Raw genomic sequence first — 15,274 nt, forward strand, 5'->3', positions numbered from 1 at the left:
TTTGATGGTGTTAGAAGCGCCCTAAATTCTATTTTAAAAATTCATCCCTGATTCATGTTATTTACAGTGACATGGCTATTTGTTGTATATTACACACCCATTGCTGAAGGCCAACTTGGTTTCTCCACCTCTTCATCATGGCTTGCTGCATATTACCCCAGGAAAGCTGATGTATAAAAATTAGTTTCCCCCTGGGGCCTAGTCTACAAAGTTTTGCTGGTAGAACTCCAGAATGAAGTAAGTATATGCAAGGCTTAATACTAATGGCCAAACTAATCATAGAATCAGTAGCCTGTCTTCCAGCCATTGTCAAGTAAATTACTAAATTACTAAGCTCCCTGCTGCGTTGTCTGTCAGATTCACCTAAGGATAAGTGATTTGTACTTTCTCATTCCCTGCAACCTACAAACTGCAGTGCTTATCCATCCAAGCAGGGACCATACATCTCAGAAGCTTTCCTTCCTCCAGCACTCTAGCAATGATATGTTTTAGCTTCCCCTGACAAAGCTGCCAGTGGAGATCCTCTTTTTGTAGTTGTTTTCAAAACTGAACCGAGATGACATCGAAAAATTTCAGCCTGTGTTTACTTTTCTAAGTAACCCTGGTGAGGTTAACGGAAGAGTTTTTCATCTATTTGTCACCACCCCCAACTTCATATTTGGGTTTTGGTGCTTGAAGAGATCTTTCTGTATGGTCTACTGAAGAGAGAGATGTGACATAAAAGAAATTAGTCCTGCTCCCACCCCCTGTACTTCCCTTTACAAGACTAGGGTACAAATGTGCACCCTGTACACATATGTACCTATGGCCTTTTTAATATGTATTTTTGAAGGCATAAAATACCAAAGTCCTCTAACAAAGCGTTTATTACATGCTTAGTTTTAAGACCATGAGTAGCAAGTCAAGTACCCAGTTAAGCATGTGCGTAAGTGTTTGACTGAATCAGGGCCTGGTTATGTACCATGTTAGCAAGAAAGAAAATGAAGATTGGCTGAGCAGGCACTTAGGCTAGGGACAGAAGTTACACATCAGCCAGTTTAAGTGATCAGAAACTGTGTAAACCTGTAACAGAACAGAAGTTCAGTGTGCATAAACCAAATTCAAAATGGCTGTAACTGGTTTAAGATAAACTTGGTTGAATGTAGTATCAGGCTTAACTGATTTGGGTCAAACCAGTTTACGCAACTTCTGTCCCAGACCCTGGATGGTGAAAATCTGACACTTGCAGTAATTGTTAGTGTTTATGCACTTGTGTGAAGTTCAGATTTCTGCAATTTAGGCATTCATTTTCCCCAAGAATCCAGGATAAGAAATGTCCAAGCCTCAATTAAAAGATTTAAGTGGTAACAAAAGAGCCAAATCTACCTGAGCTAAATCCTCTGAAATTATCATCTGTTTAAAAAAATGAAACAATATATTCTAGCAACATGAGGCCACATATATGAGATCAGTTTACTTATTTGAGCTGGTGATTGACAGATACATTTGGTATCTGGTTATTGGTTGTATGGAAAGAGAAGAGCATGTAAGATTGGATCTTACTGACAGAACTATTACTAACTTAGCTGGTGTCTGCAGTGTTAAATAAAAAATTGTCCCTTTTTGCTTTTTTTTAACCTTTCATACTTTTGACTTAACTCTGTAACAATAGCCTGTAAAATGGTAGCCTTTTAAAATAGAATGCATTGTGAATATACTTGTTCATTTCCTCAGTGAGTCCCTTCTATACTGCCATAATTAGCAACGTCAATCAAACTAACAGGTGGTGTATGATTGTACAAAGTGAATCTCCTCTCCCATAATGCTTTCTCTGAGAAACCAATCAGAAGTGGCACTGACATGATGCTGCAGAGCTGTCAGCAGATCTGGGGTATATAAAGTAAAACAACTATGTTAGGCACTTCTGAGCAGTCGTGCATTCCCCGCCTTGCCTCGGGTGTAGGGATTGCAAAGAAAAGCAAAACTACATGTGTCAAAACCGTGTAGTTTTGTCTTTTCTTTTATTAGAGGCTCATCCATTCTCATGCTGGGATTGTCTAAAAACTTACTCTGGATAAGGGTGTCGTTTAAAAAGCTTTCGTTTGGGCTTAGCCCACTCAGGCACTCCTGAGAAATCAGGTTAGTAGCATGTTTTTGATAGTACACTTCTATCTAACTACACTTTTTTGTCAGTCATTAATTATTCTGGGGGGATGTGTGTGTGAGAGTATATATATGTATGGGTATATAATGAGAGTGGTCTGTAGATACCGAGGACTAAAGTTCTCTGACACAAGATATGCACAAATGATTTCTGAATGCGGGTTGTGATAACCTTCAACTAAAAAGTTTACAAATGCATTTAATAGGAAAAAAGATTTAAATTAGGATTTAAAATTTGCATGGAAATGTTGGGTTAATTAATGAAGTCATTTGTGTTTGTTAGGAGTGTTCAAGGTTGTTACTTTCAGATAAATTGAGAAGCTCCAAGAATAGCTCTGATAAAATGCATATGGTATCAGCTAAGCACTGATGACTTTTTAAGGGAATCAACTGCTAAGGTATCAATTACACTGCAACTCTAGAACACTTGTCTGCTGTCAGTTATAGCTGGGAAGGCTAATTTTGGAACCTGACATTTCAAATGCATACCTTTTAATCCTAATTCTACAAAAGCCTTATAAGATCAAATTCTTATTCACTGAAATTTGCCTACTGAAAGAGATATTTTAACATTTGCTGAATTCAACATTAATTATACTTAGTTAAGTGATTCCCTCTATATTTGGAGTTTTAAAATACTTTATATGGGCTTTCATAGTGTTTATTTAAATCAAAATTATTTTGGGATGTCTCAACTGATCCTGATATCATTGAACTATAATTACAATAGATACCAACAGAATAAATATAAAAGGACATTATTTGTACAGTATTGTTTTTGTAACTTTTGGAAGTTAATGTCATCCTGAGACTAAATTACAATAATTTATTTAAACAATACATTTTTTCACAAATTAAAAAACTCAAATAACTACAATACAGAGTGTGAAAATGTTACCCTTTTTCAAATGTAACGTTTACCTAACTTTTTGAAATATGCAATTACAATTCATTTTAATTTGATGTACAATTCAAAATAGAGCTTATTATAACGTACAAAATAACTTATTTTCCATGGTGTTCAGTGAGTTATTTCAGAAGCTATTATTTTGAATAGAAAGGGCAGGAGAACTATTTTTCTTTCACATTTCCCACCTGCAGTTGTTCAAGCTGTCAGTGTCAGTGGCCTCCATATACCCAAGCTCACATTTCAAAGATGGCTCTTTCATATGCCAAATTCCACGGAGCTACTTTCTAAGAAATAATTGAATAGTATCTGCATCTTTGCTACCATTTTTTTGCATAAGTTAAATATCCACTACTTGCCATAAGCCTTTAAATAGAAGTCTCCCAGACATTTTTAATTATTCAAAGCCAAATAAGCCTCTGTATCCTTTAAAGTTGCCGTGTAAAGGCCTGATTCTGCTCTCCCTGAATATTATTGATGATGTTTTGTAGTTGCAGAATATTTTTAATTCAACCCGATCCCCTTTCACATGTACAAATAAAGATTATTTTCTCCTTTAAACAAAAGAGATGGAGTGAAATGGTGATAGGGTTATTCAAACACATAATGTCTAAGTGACCCACACAAGGTCATGGTTTAGAAAGGGACAAAGTAGTAGGACCTGGAGTCCTGATACCATGTTTTGGTAACTGGACTTGATCTAGCTCCACTAAATTTGATAGGAAATTTATACTGACAAGTTGGATGCTTCTGCATCTCTACAGATAGAAACATTAAACACTGCAAAACTGTCAAATTTAGGTTTTCTTAAGTGACTTCAGTAGTTAAGCCTAGCAGGCCAATATGGTTTAGACCTGAGAAGGAAAAATCCTTCTGTACCATGGAAAGTCAAAAGTAACCGAGCACTAGGAAAGAGGAAGAAATGTGGAAAGTAACAATTTTAAAGAGTTTGACCATTGATATCTAATTATGTTTTTGTGTTTTCAGAGTGCCTATCAAGATGGCGACAAAAGCACCAACGTTTACGCAGCCGCTACAAAGTGTTGTGGCACTGGAGGGTAGTGCCGCAACCTTTGAGGCTCATATTAGTGGTAAGGCTTTAATCTATTCTCACACTCTTCATTCCTTTTTCCTGACTCTTTGAAACACATTTATACAGTGCAAGATAATTGTAAATACGCTTTTTTCCATTATTTAAATAGTCTGGTAACAGGAATCAGTAAAAATGATTGTTGGCACATAAATATATGCAAACTAGAGAGCGTTGACAGAACCTAGTTAGATTTTTTTCAGTACTTTATTCTTCTTTATAGAATACTTTCAGATTCCAGCAGTTGTATTGTGCAACATTTTGAAAATTCCTAAATAAAATCTAAGTCCTCCTGCCATTGAAGTCAGTGACCAAATTCTCACTGATTTCAAAGGAAGCAGAACTGGGTACCAGTTAACTAGCCAGTGGAAGAACTAGAGAGAAAAGTACAAACTGTGTTAATGAGGAATCTTGGGATGAGTGTACTGAGACTAAATTCATCGAGAGAGGAGACAGATTGAAAATGGCTATACTAACCCAAAATAGAAGGGCTCAGATGCTTCAGTGACATTGTACTGGGCATGCTGGTTCCTTTTTGCATTTATAGCACTTCAGTGGCCTGACATGGATTTTAAGCACAACATTTGTGCCCATATACCCACTAAATGTGGTAAATAACCCTGGGTAGTCATAGTGCAAGATTGGATAACAGGTTGTGGTACAACCTAAAAATGTCCCCTCATTTTTAAGTTGTGCCACACTAACAAAATGAGGGGACACCTTTAGGTTGTACTAAATACCTGATAAAAAATACCCTATGAGTCATCCTCCAGTTGCTGAAAGTCCCATACAACCCCTAGAGGCACAAGTGTCAGAACAGCCAATACCTTGTTTCAGGAGCAGCATCAATACATGAGCAGTGACTAAGGAGAAATGGCTAAGAATGACATGGTCAAGTGAGTAATTCTTGTGGGTGACACCTTTCATTGAACCAACTGCATGGTTGGGATGGACAGAGGCCAGCTTTTCAGTATCATAATACCCTTCCTCAGGCATCCGGCAGAGAAGCAGACAACTTTGGTCAAAAAAGTATGCTGTGGTGTATTAATATAACCATTTTATATTCAAGTCAAGAGTGAATGTAGAGTTGCAAGTTGAATATGAAGAGCACAAGTAATCTGATAGTACGAAAGAAGTGCTTAATAAAGCCCCTGAGGATGTAGCTTTGCAGTCTGTAATGTGAATAAATAATTATATATTTATATTAGACTATGAATTAAGTATCACATTATTAAGGCATTAACATGCTGAAAATACCCAGTAAATTAGCCTCAGTATACAGAGTACATAAAGACCAACACAAAAGCTATGGCTTAATCACAGTGGGTGCATCTACACATGCTATTAATACACCTGAATAAACTCCAGTGTAGTTCATGCTGGAGGTTATTGCTCCTGGGTGCAGCATTTACATGTGTGCTCAGGACCACAGCATGTTGAGCTGGGGTGGAGCAGCCCCAGCTGGCAGGAGTCTGGGGGGGTCACTGTGCCAACCCAGAGATACTCCATTCTGGCTCAACATCCTGTGGAGGGGCTGGCTGGGGCACAAGGGTGCTTCAGTGCAGGGCTAGCCAGCAGGCAGTCTCCACAACGTAGCACTCCTGTGCCACAGCCAGCCCTGGTCACTATCTACACGTGTGTTAGCATACTAAGTAACTCCACTGTAAGATAGTACTTGTCCAGGATATTACTGTCCTACAGTAGAATTAATTAATCTACTGCACCCCAATAGGGGCACACATGTAGACGGTAATGCTTTACTATGGAGCTAATTAGTCAACTTCATATTAAAGTGCATGTGTAGATGCACCCAGTGTGTCAGAGCAGCCAACATCTTGTTCAGAAATGGCCATGGCATATGGGAAACGATGAAATAAACCTAGTTAGTAAATGTCATGGTCAAAGAACTGTGGTCACATCAGCATTTTGATTACACACCTCTCTGTAGATATGTCCACAGTATTATTAAAACGTTGCATTCCTTTATAAAGAGTTAACTTGGACTCTGCTTAGTTCTTTTGAGTTATGACATTCTAAATTTTGAGCAATGCAAAACTGCATTTGCAAACTTCACTTTTAAAATTGTTGAAAGCAATACATAGTATGTTCTTTTGGTAACCGCTTCTACCATGTATTTAGAACTGCCCCATTGAATTAGTTACTGTGGGAACTTCAGTAAACATTCTGGATTAAATTTTATTTAGCAATAAAGAGTTTATTAAGCTTGAAACCCCACATTTAAAAATTGAAAACCCACATTTAAATTGTCCATGTACTAAAGAATTAAGCAATAATGCAGCTAGGAGTTTGGCATCAGTACACGCAATATCTGATCCACGTAGCCTACACCTAAATACCTATAACTTGTATCCTCATAATCCTCAATTGTGTATTTCAATCTCTAGCTGTGATTTTTTTTTTTAATTTGACAACATGGATTCCAGTTTTCCAGATCAATTTCTAATACTGGTTGCCTGGATTTTTGGCACCCTGACATGATAAATAATTTTAGATAATCTAAACCTTAATGAAGAGCAAGCACACACACATACACATACACACACACACAGAGGCGTTGCCAGTCACTATGCAATATTCCATTCAAAGAAAATTAGAAATGAGGGGCAAAATTTTCAGAAGCAGTATGGGAGATTTGATACCTTGAATCCAGTTTGCAGATCTGCTGATAACCAGTAACTTCAATTGGAGTCCAGAAGAATTTTGAATGCTTGGTGCTTCTAAAAATAAAATTTTGCATATTTCAAACCAATCAGTCAAAAAATGAACTACACCAAATCTATGGTGTGTGCTTAGTTACATCTACAAAATTACATAAAATGCAAATCTAGAGAATGAAATAGCAGCTGTAGAGCAACTCTGCTAAGTGCAGTCTCAGATCTTCCTCAAAAGCATGTAAAGGGCCTTTTTGCAATGGATGTGGTACAGTTTGGAAATTCACTATGTGATGGAAAAGCTACTGCAAATACACAACATAGTACTATGCAGAGATTAGTATTACAGGGGCTACCTGCATGACCACTCATACAAAACAGTAGGAAGGAGTATGGAGAAAGCTACAGATCCATTATTTAGTATTTATTATTTTCATAAAAGGGATGTTCTAGAGCCTTGGAATTTGCTTATGACTTGAGCTTCCACAAAGCAGTTTATTTTCTGCTTTGTGACTAAGGGAGGTAGAGTCTTTTCCCCTTCATAGAAATTCCTATGCCCAATAGAGTTACCTGAGTTGAGTGCTGGGAATAGGATTTTCCTATAATTTCTGAAGTTACTATTTGAAGCGGGGTACTCAGTGCATCTGTAAGTCAACCCCCTTGCTAAAAAAAGGGAGTCTTTCTTCAGGGATTGCCCCAAAGAACATGGTAAAATAGAACATTAAGAGCCCAGCCTAGCTTTCTCCACCAAGCTTTGACATCAGCCTCTCCAAAAGAAATGCAGGTAACTCTGAGTTTAATTGTTGCAATAGTTGTTCTCAGTAGTAACTTTATTTTCTAAATGTATTAACCAGGAGAGCAACCCCTGTAAATCAGTTTGAGTTTCCAGTTCACACCTGGTTTTCTAAATGTGTTACAAGGAACCAGTGTAATAGTACACAGATGTGCGAGCTCTCAGGAGTTTATTAATCCTTCTCATACTTCCTAAATGCAACTCAGTCCAGCTCTCTGAACTTTCAAATACCAGAAGCTACTCACTGAGGATTTCTTAATGCAACACGTTGGGATTTATGGGTATGTTGTCAAGGTCTCTGTATTAGGATGTTCTTTGAATGTTGTGATCCTCTTGTCCCCAGCTACAGTTTCTGACCTTTACAAATAAGGCATTTGGGATGGGGGGGGTCTGTCACAATGCTACAATCTTTCTTGTCTTCCTCTTTCTGTAGGTTTCCCAGTTCCTGAGGTGAGCTGGTATCGGGATGGCCAGGTTCTTTCTGCTGCAACTCTGCCCGGCGTGCAGATCTCCTTTAGTGATGGCCGCGCTAAAGTCGTGATCCCTGCCGTGACAGCAGCCTACAGTGGAAGATACACCGTACAAGCCACCAATGGATCTGGGCAAGCAACTAGTACCGCCGAACTACTTGTCACAGGTATGATGTTAGTAATTCAGGACAGCACATAAGCTAAAGCAAAAAATTCCAAGCCTAGATTTAAAAAATGACACAGAAATAAGGGTTTTGGACTGTATAGCCAAGGGAGAAGGAGCAAATCAAATTTTTGGTCATAATCAATCTCTTTTTTTCCCCCCCAAATTCTTCAATATATACTTTCCTTGCAGATTCCTTATAGGCATAGGCAGCACTCAGCCTCTAGCAGGATGAACTGTGAACTTGATCCTATAAACCTTTCCTTACATACCTGTTCTTAATCTACAGATCTTTACTCAAGGGTAGGCTGTACTCACACCAAGAGTCCCATTGACTTCAATGGAACTACTTGTAAAAATAAGGATTTTACCTGTGAACAGTTTTGTAGGCCTAGTCTCCTTATAGTCTTTCATGAAACTACTTACATGAATGAAAAATCAACTGTTATCCCTTTAGTCCTGATGCTGCTAATGCTTGTACATATGCTTAACTTTGCTGATATGAGCAAACTGATGCCCATGAATGTACTTACCTGAAGTTAAGTTTTTGCTGGATCAGGGCTTTTACTCATGAATTAAGCATAAGTGTGTTTTCAAGAAAGTTACAGGGGTTTAGGTTGTAGCCGTGTTGGTCTAAGGACATAGGCAGACAAGGTTCTTTGGATGAATCTGATATCTTTTATTAGACTAAATAAATAGTTTATTTATTTATAATAAATAAATTATAAAAGCAAGCTTTTATAATTTAAATTATAAAAGCAAGCTCTTCCTCTCCAGGAAGCTGTTGCTCTCCAGGAAGAGCACACACCAACTGCTGAAACTTCCTTAGCCTGATGAAGGGTTTTGGAACCCGAAAGCTTGCTTAATAATTGTTTTCCAACTATTTAAGTTGGTCTAATAAAAGATATCAGATTCACCCAAAGAACCTTGTCTTTTCAAGAAAGTGATTTTCTTTTTTCTTTTTTTAATGTTGGACAAGGTGGTAGTCTGCTGTATCAATAGCACTGGGGAAAGAAATAAGGAGAATCAGTAGTTTGTGTATAAGTGTATTTGATAACGCTTCAAAGGCTGAGAATGAGTCTAGTATTAGCATTTACCTCTTCTGAAATGTCTTTTCACTAAAAATTTTGTTCCAATCAAACTGTAGCTGAAACAGCACCACCCAACTTCTCACAACGACTACAGAGCATGACAGCAAGACAAGGAAGTCAAGTTCGACTTGACGTGAGAGTGACTGGAATCCCTACACCTGTGGTGAAGTTCTATCGGGATGGAGTAGAAATTCAAAGTTCCCCCGATTTTCAAATTTTACAAGAAGGAGACCTATACAGTTTAATAATTGCAGAAGCTTATCCTGAAGACTCCGGAACCTACTCAGTAAATGCCACAAATAGCGTAGGCCGAGCTACTTCAACAGCTGAATTGCTGATTCAAGGTAATGGAGCTGAGGTTGTGAGCCATAAAAGCACGAACACGTAGATTATTATAGTTTAATATGTACCACTGTGGTTAGTGTAATATCAACAATTTCCTTAATAACCTGTTTCTCAAGAATTTATAACTTGGCTGTAAAAAAATTACTCCCAAGTGAAACTAGTCATAACAACTTCTTTTTAGGAATAAAAGGACATTCTCTACGTTTAATACAAAATTGTATCAGTCAGACACTTTTGAATAACATAAATACTATCTACATATTATAAATATGTATTGATTGGGGTATTTTTATTTGGTTTTTATTTTGGTTTTTTTTCTATAGAATATTGAGTAGTTATCTTCTAAAAACAAGGTCCTAAATATACTGCCATTAGGCCAAATATTGGAGTGCTTAATGGACACAATTCCTATTGACTTAAGATAGTTGTGTGCTATTACTGCAAGAGCAGTCTGTGTGGGATTCATTTTCTGACTTGACTATGACCCTTCCTTAGAGCAATTTGTGAGACAGGCAGCAAATAAATCAGAAAATGTTTATGTTAAAATGAATGGATAAGTGTACAGTAATTCCAGGCCTCTGTTTTTGCCACACTTCTGCAGTGTCAACTTTAAGGATATGGGAGGAGCCCAAAATAAGGAACAGCAAATGTGTCCTTGTTGGTTATCTCATAGACATACACATAGACACAACTATAGAAGAGCCTGCATTCCATCCACTGTATAAAAAAAATAAAACTACTAAGACATTAAAACTCAAAATTTACCTATTAAGAAGCAAGGATTTTAGCATTGCTAGTACATCAACATTATATGAAGTAGACTCAGTACAGAATGAAATAGGAGTCCTTTTAGTTTGTCTAAACCATGTATGGGAATTGACCTGAATACAGTCACAGATTTTAAACATGGGAAAGACTTAACAGAAGTATGATCTACTGTACTTGGCATTACACAACCATTTCTAGGAAAGTTACTTTCTATACTACAGTATAGATTTTTTTGGTTGAAGAACACAGAAGACTCTCAGATTGAAACCAGCTACTTTGAAGTCAATTTTGGGTAGAGTAGACACACCTGCAGTAGTCCTCATAACACTATTACGTCAAAGGCATCATTTCTTGGGCCTTTAATAAATAAGATTTCCAGACTAACAGTGTATTTATTTGAGATCCTGGAATGATTCTGAATCAACTATTCAAACACCTATATAATTAATAAACTTTCTAATTTTTTTTATCCTAATTACATGGTAATACACACACAACCCCTAATCTCATTTCAACAATTTCCACAGTTATTTGTCTATAGATACTGCATGGAAAACAGATGTCTGTTTAATTCTTTCTAGTGTTTGCATATGCTGCTATATAATTAAAATTGTGTGTTTGTTTCTTTCTGAAACTGATTGTTGTTTATTGCTACATATATTTTTCCTGACTGTTCATGTTTTTCCTTCTACTAGGCGAGGAAGAAGCAGTGCCCGCTAAAAAGACAAAGACAATTGTTTCGACTGCTCAGATTTCAGAAACAAGACAAGCCAGAATTGAAAAGGTATGTTTTACAAAGAAAATTCTGTTTAAAATATGCAGCTATTGATATTGATGCTCAAGTATCTTACAAACTGTGTACCCTGTTTTCATTGTAGAAGATAGAAGCCCACTTTGATGCCAGATCACTTGCAACTGTTGAAATGGTCATAGACAGTACTACAGGGCAACAGCTCCCACATAAGGCACCTCCACGAATGCCTCCTAGACCTTCATCAAAATCACCAACTCCACCAATAATTGCTGCAAAAGCTCATATGGCACGACAACAGTCACCATCTCCTGTTAGGCAGTCTCCATCACCTGTAAGACATGTTAGAGCACCAACCCCATCACCAGTCAGGTAAATCATGTAACGTTTTAAAGAAAGATCTGGGTTGTTCCATCAGTAACACCGGAATGTAGAGAATAAAGATGCTGCAAACTAGAAGCAGAGTATAAAACAGAAGAATGTGGCCTTGCTCTGATGGTTGATTTAATTTTATACCGTTGTCAGAACCATAATGGAAGTATTCTGTTTTCTGCCTATAAATTCTCAATCCCATACGTGAGAAGGTTTAGGAAATCCTTTAGAAAATATGTTGGGTAAGATTCTATTCTTTGTTATATGTAAAATTGGAGCAAAGTTAAAGCAGAAAATAATAGAGCAGCTGATAATTGAAAAGTGCTGTACTGGGGACTGAAAGAAGACCAAAAACATTTTAATAGGTTGCATACAGAATGGAAAAATCAATAAGCAAAAATTGTGAATGGGTATGTCTCACCATGTTAGTTGAGGATTCCAGAGTGACTCTTGCAGAGACAAGCAGAGTAAGCAAAATTATGGGGAAATCTTATGTGTAAACAGCTTGTAGAAGGAAAGTACTGATCTGCCGTGTGAGGCCTACAGCTGTAGCGTGACAGGGTCCATTGTATCTGCACTGAGGCACAGCGGCAAAAACAGTATCTCTGCTTCTGCTGCCTCAGCTCCCCAGTACACCAAGCATTAACACCAAGGAAGCTGGGTGTTTGTGAGCTGAGCAAAAAGCACAAAGCCCCATTCAATATTTGTAACTACACTCATTATGGTGATAAGCTTCATCCCAATGAAAATATTTTTTTCATGCACCAAAAAAGTAATGGATGTATAGTAACCAGAAATAGCCTACAAGCTATATAAATACAAGAAAAGTATTACAATAGTGCCATCTAGAGGATATATTGTACTCAAAATACCATACTGGCTAGACCTTTGTTAAAATACACTATATTGACTCAAAAATATCAGTTAAAGCTGAATTCGATTAGAAAAATGAATAGAAAAAAAGTAAGTGTCATGTTGGCGCTCCCTAGCGGTCCAGCCTGAGTGGTTCAGGTTCTGTTTAAAAGAATTCTGTTATAAATATTTGCTCTGGGATACTTGGATTATCGAATTCCGCTTGGGGAGGGAACCTAGCTAAATAATAGTGTTATCTTATTTTGAAAAGTATCTTGCAACTATTTGTTTAATATTCATAATGAACTTTTAAAACATATACATGTTCAGAAACCTTGTTTTATTTATCACTTTGGTGATTTGATTTATAAAAGAAAGTGTTGCAAAAGATTTGGGTCCAAATTCTGAAACAAGCTGCTGTATTCAGGAAACTGCTGAATTCACTGAAGCTCTGGGCAGACACAGAGGTAGGATTGGATGGATCTCACTGAGCTTTCTGTCCTTTCTAAAAATTCCTGTTACCTAGGTTATGAAGAATGCAGGCTCTAAGACCGTATGAACTAATTATTCCAAGTACATTTCTAGTTAAAAGGTACCTATTTGAGTGAAATAAATCATGGTATTTTCACTTATTCCTTCATTGTTAAGATAAATAAATCACACAAATTATATGGTTGTATGGATCTGGCACCTTAAAAGCAAGAAATCTCTTCAAATGTTTTTGCTTGTTTTGTGCCAAGCACATTGAGACTTAGGATGGTTTTCCCCCATTTATTATTTATGTTGTGATAGAGTCCAAAAAACCCAGTCAGGATTACAGCTCGACTGGACAAAGAGTGGCATGAACACATAGAAAGGCACAATCTTTTCTGAAGAGCTTACAGTATAATTTAAAACAAGGTAGAACTATTGCGGTACAAGCTGTAAGAAATAGGAAGGGAGAGAAGTAGGTTCACACAAGTGATAGTGAATAATCCCAAGAGGTATACAACTTGATAGTAACAAATTAGTTCAAAGTTTTGCTTTCTTTCTAAATAAATCAACTGTTCTAAACTGTCATTCGATATTCCTGTCGTTAGTTGGCTGAATTTTTATACATATCACTTCAAAAATTGCTAACTTGGCACCATAACTTATAAGTAGAACTGATCAAAAATTTCAAATTGAAAATTTTCTTATTGGAGGAAAAAGGGAACTTCTTTTTATGTTTTGACCAGTTCCACTTTGAAGTACTGGAGGTAGGATAGGTTAGCGAATCTCAGGACCTAGTTCAATTCTATAGGAAGTTAAGTATCTGCTTATTCTTAAGGGATAATAAAAAGTTAATACTGATAATGTTATGCTTATTCATTAGATCTGTTTCTCCTGCTGGAAGAGGACTTTCCACTTCACCTATTAGGCACGTGAAATCTCCATCTCCAATCCGTAAAACACAGATGATGGCAGCAGCTGGGGCTGAAGCTCTTCCTCCTTGGAAACAAGAAGGTTATGTTGCTGCAGCTGAAGCACGGATGAGGGAAACTAAAGTAACAAGTGCCACCCAAATAAGGACCGAAGAAAGATGGGAAGGACGATATGGTGTTCAAGAGCAGGTGACCATTAGTGGTGCTGCTGCTGCTGAAATAGCTGCTGGCGCTAAAGAGGTAAAGTGTCTGCTAATATTTGCAAAGACTATTTATGCTCTCTGTATTGAGGTGCTATTGTTGAATACATGTGCTAAATGTAATGAGAAGGCTTGTGTGTAAATTCTTGCTTATAAAGAGCTATTTAGACAGTTCCATTGGAAATGTTTAAATAATTCCTTGACTGTAGCATTCTGTACATGTAGTTGCTGTGTGCTTATTCTGTGTGTATGCAATGTATGAAAAAATGTCTCTCAATGTGGCTAATTTAGGTCATACAGGATAGTGAAAAAACAGCAGCTGTTGCTACAGTTGTTGCTGCTGTTGACCTGGCCAGAGTGAGAGAACCGCTTCCAAGTGTTGTAGAGCAGACTGCTAAAAGGACAGCAATGACTGCAGTACACATTCAACCTGTTCAGGAGCAGGTAGAAGTACAGCATAGAGCTGTTTAATAATTTACCCTTATCCTACATGCAACCAAGGCATGTATTTTACTGTGAAGAATTAACAAGATACTAAGTGTTTCACAAAAGCATGTGTTACTGATACAAAACCATTTGAATTATAAAGGAGTGCTAGTGAATCAACCAGCTTATCACTTATAGTTTATCACTATACAACATGGAAAGATTGAACTAATTATTCTTAATCCATTCCTAAAGAATGGGTGATTATTCTGTTTTTTTTAATAAGTCAAGTGAAAGTAGTCCCATAATTTCCTTTGTCAGTATATTCCATAACCTAACATTGTTCTTTTACTTACAAAGTTTTTTCTAATACTCAAGGTCAATTTTCCCATTTGAACTTTAAATAACATTCTTTCCTGGTGTTCTCCCATCACTAAACTTGCTTCCCAACTTCCTTTTTCTTCCTCTTCATTATTATTTTCTTTGGTGATAATTGATTTTTACTATGTGTTAAGGTAAATTTTAAAACAATGGCTTATTTGTCTATTTGTTTCCTGCTATAAAAATCAGGTAAGAAAAGAAGCTATGGTGGTAGTTACCACTGATAAAGCCAAAGAACAAGAGATATTATCAAGAACTAGAGAAAGAATTGATACCAAACAAGAACAAATACACATCACACATGAAAAGGTGAATACAGCTATTTCCAATGTGATAGTCATTGTCATATCCTTACTTCATCTGTAGGCTTCATACTTCATTATCAAGGACAAACACACACTTAGTTTTCATTACTAACACTCTCATAATTCTTTCTGGATGAGGACTT

General features: G+C 37.0%; 1 protein-coding gene across 1 annotated transcript in view; it reads left to right on the forward strand.

The window, feature by feature from the left end:
• The first annotated feature begins 1,906 nt into the window (after positions 1 to 1,906).
• Positions 1,907 to 15,274, forward strand: part of TTN (titin) — a 276,986-nt gene continuing 263,618 nt past the window's right edge. Inside the window, 9 exon segments of the mRNA XM_025216548.1 lie at positions 1,907 to 2,118; positions 4,037 to 4,140; positions 8,038 to 8,241; positions 9,385 to 9,672; positions 11,137 to 11,225; positions 11,320 to 11,564; positions 13,771 to 14,059; positions 14,311 to 14,463; positions 15,016 to 15,135. Coding sequence (XP_025072333.1) covers positions 4,050 to 4,140; positions 8,038 to 8,241; positions 9,385 to 9,672; positions 11,137 to 11,225; positions 11,320 to 11,564; positions 13,771 to 14,059; positions 14,311 to 14,463; positions 15,016 to 15,135 — 1,479 coding nt within the window. The 5' untranslated portion in view covers positions 1,907 to 2,118; positions 4,037 to 4,049.

Source organism: Alligator sinensis, unplaced genomic scaffold (genome assembly GCF_000455745.1).
Source record: "Alligator sinensis unplaced genomic scaffold, ASM45574v1 scaffold871_1, whole genome shotgun sequence".
Lineage (NCBI taxonomy): Eukaryota > Metazoa > Chordata > Crocodylia > Alligatoridae > Alligator > Alligator sinensis.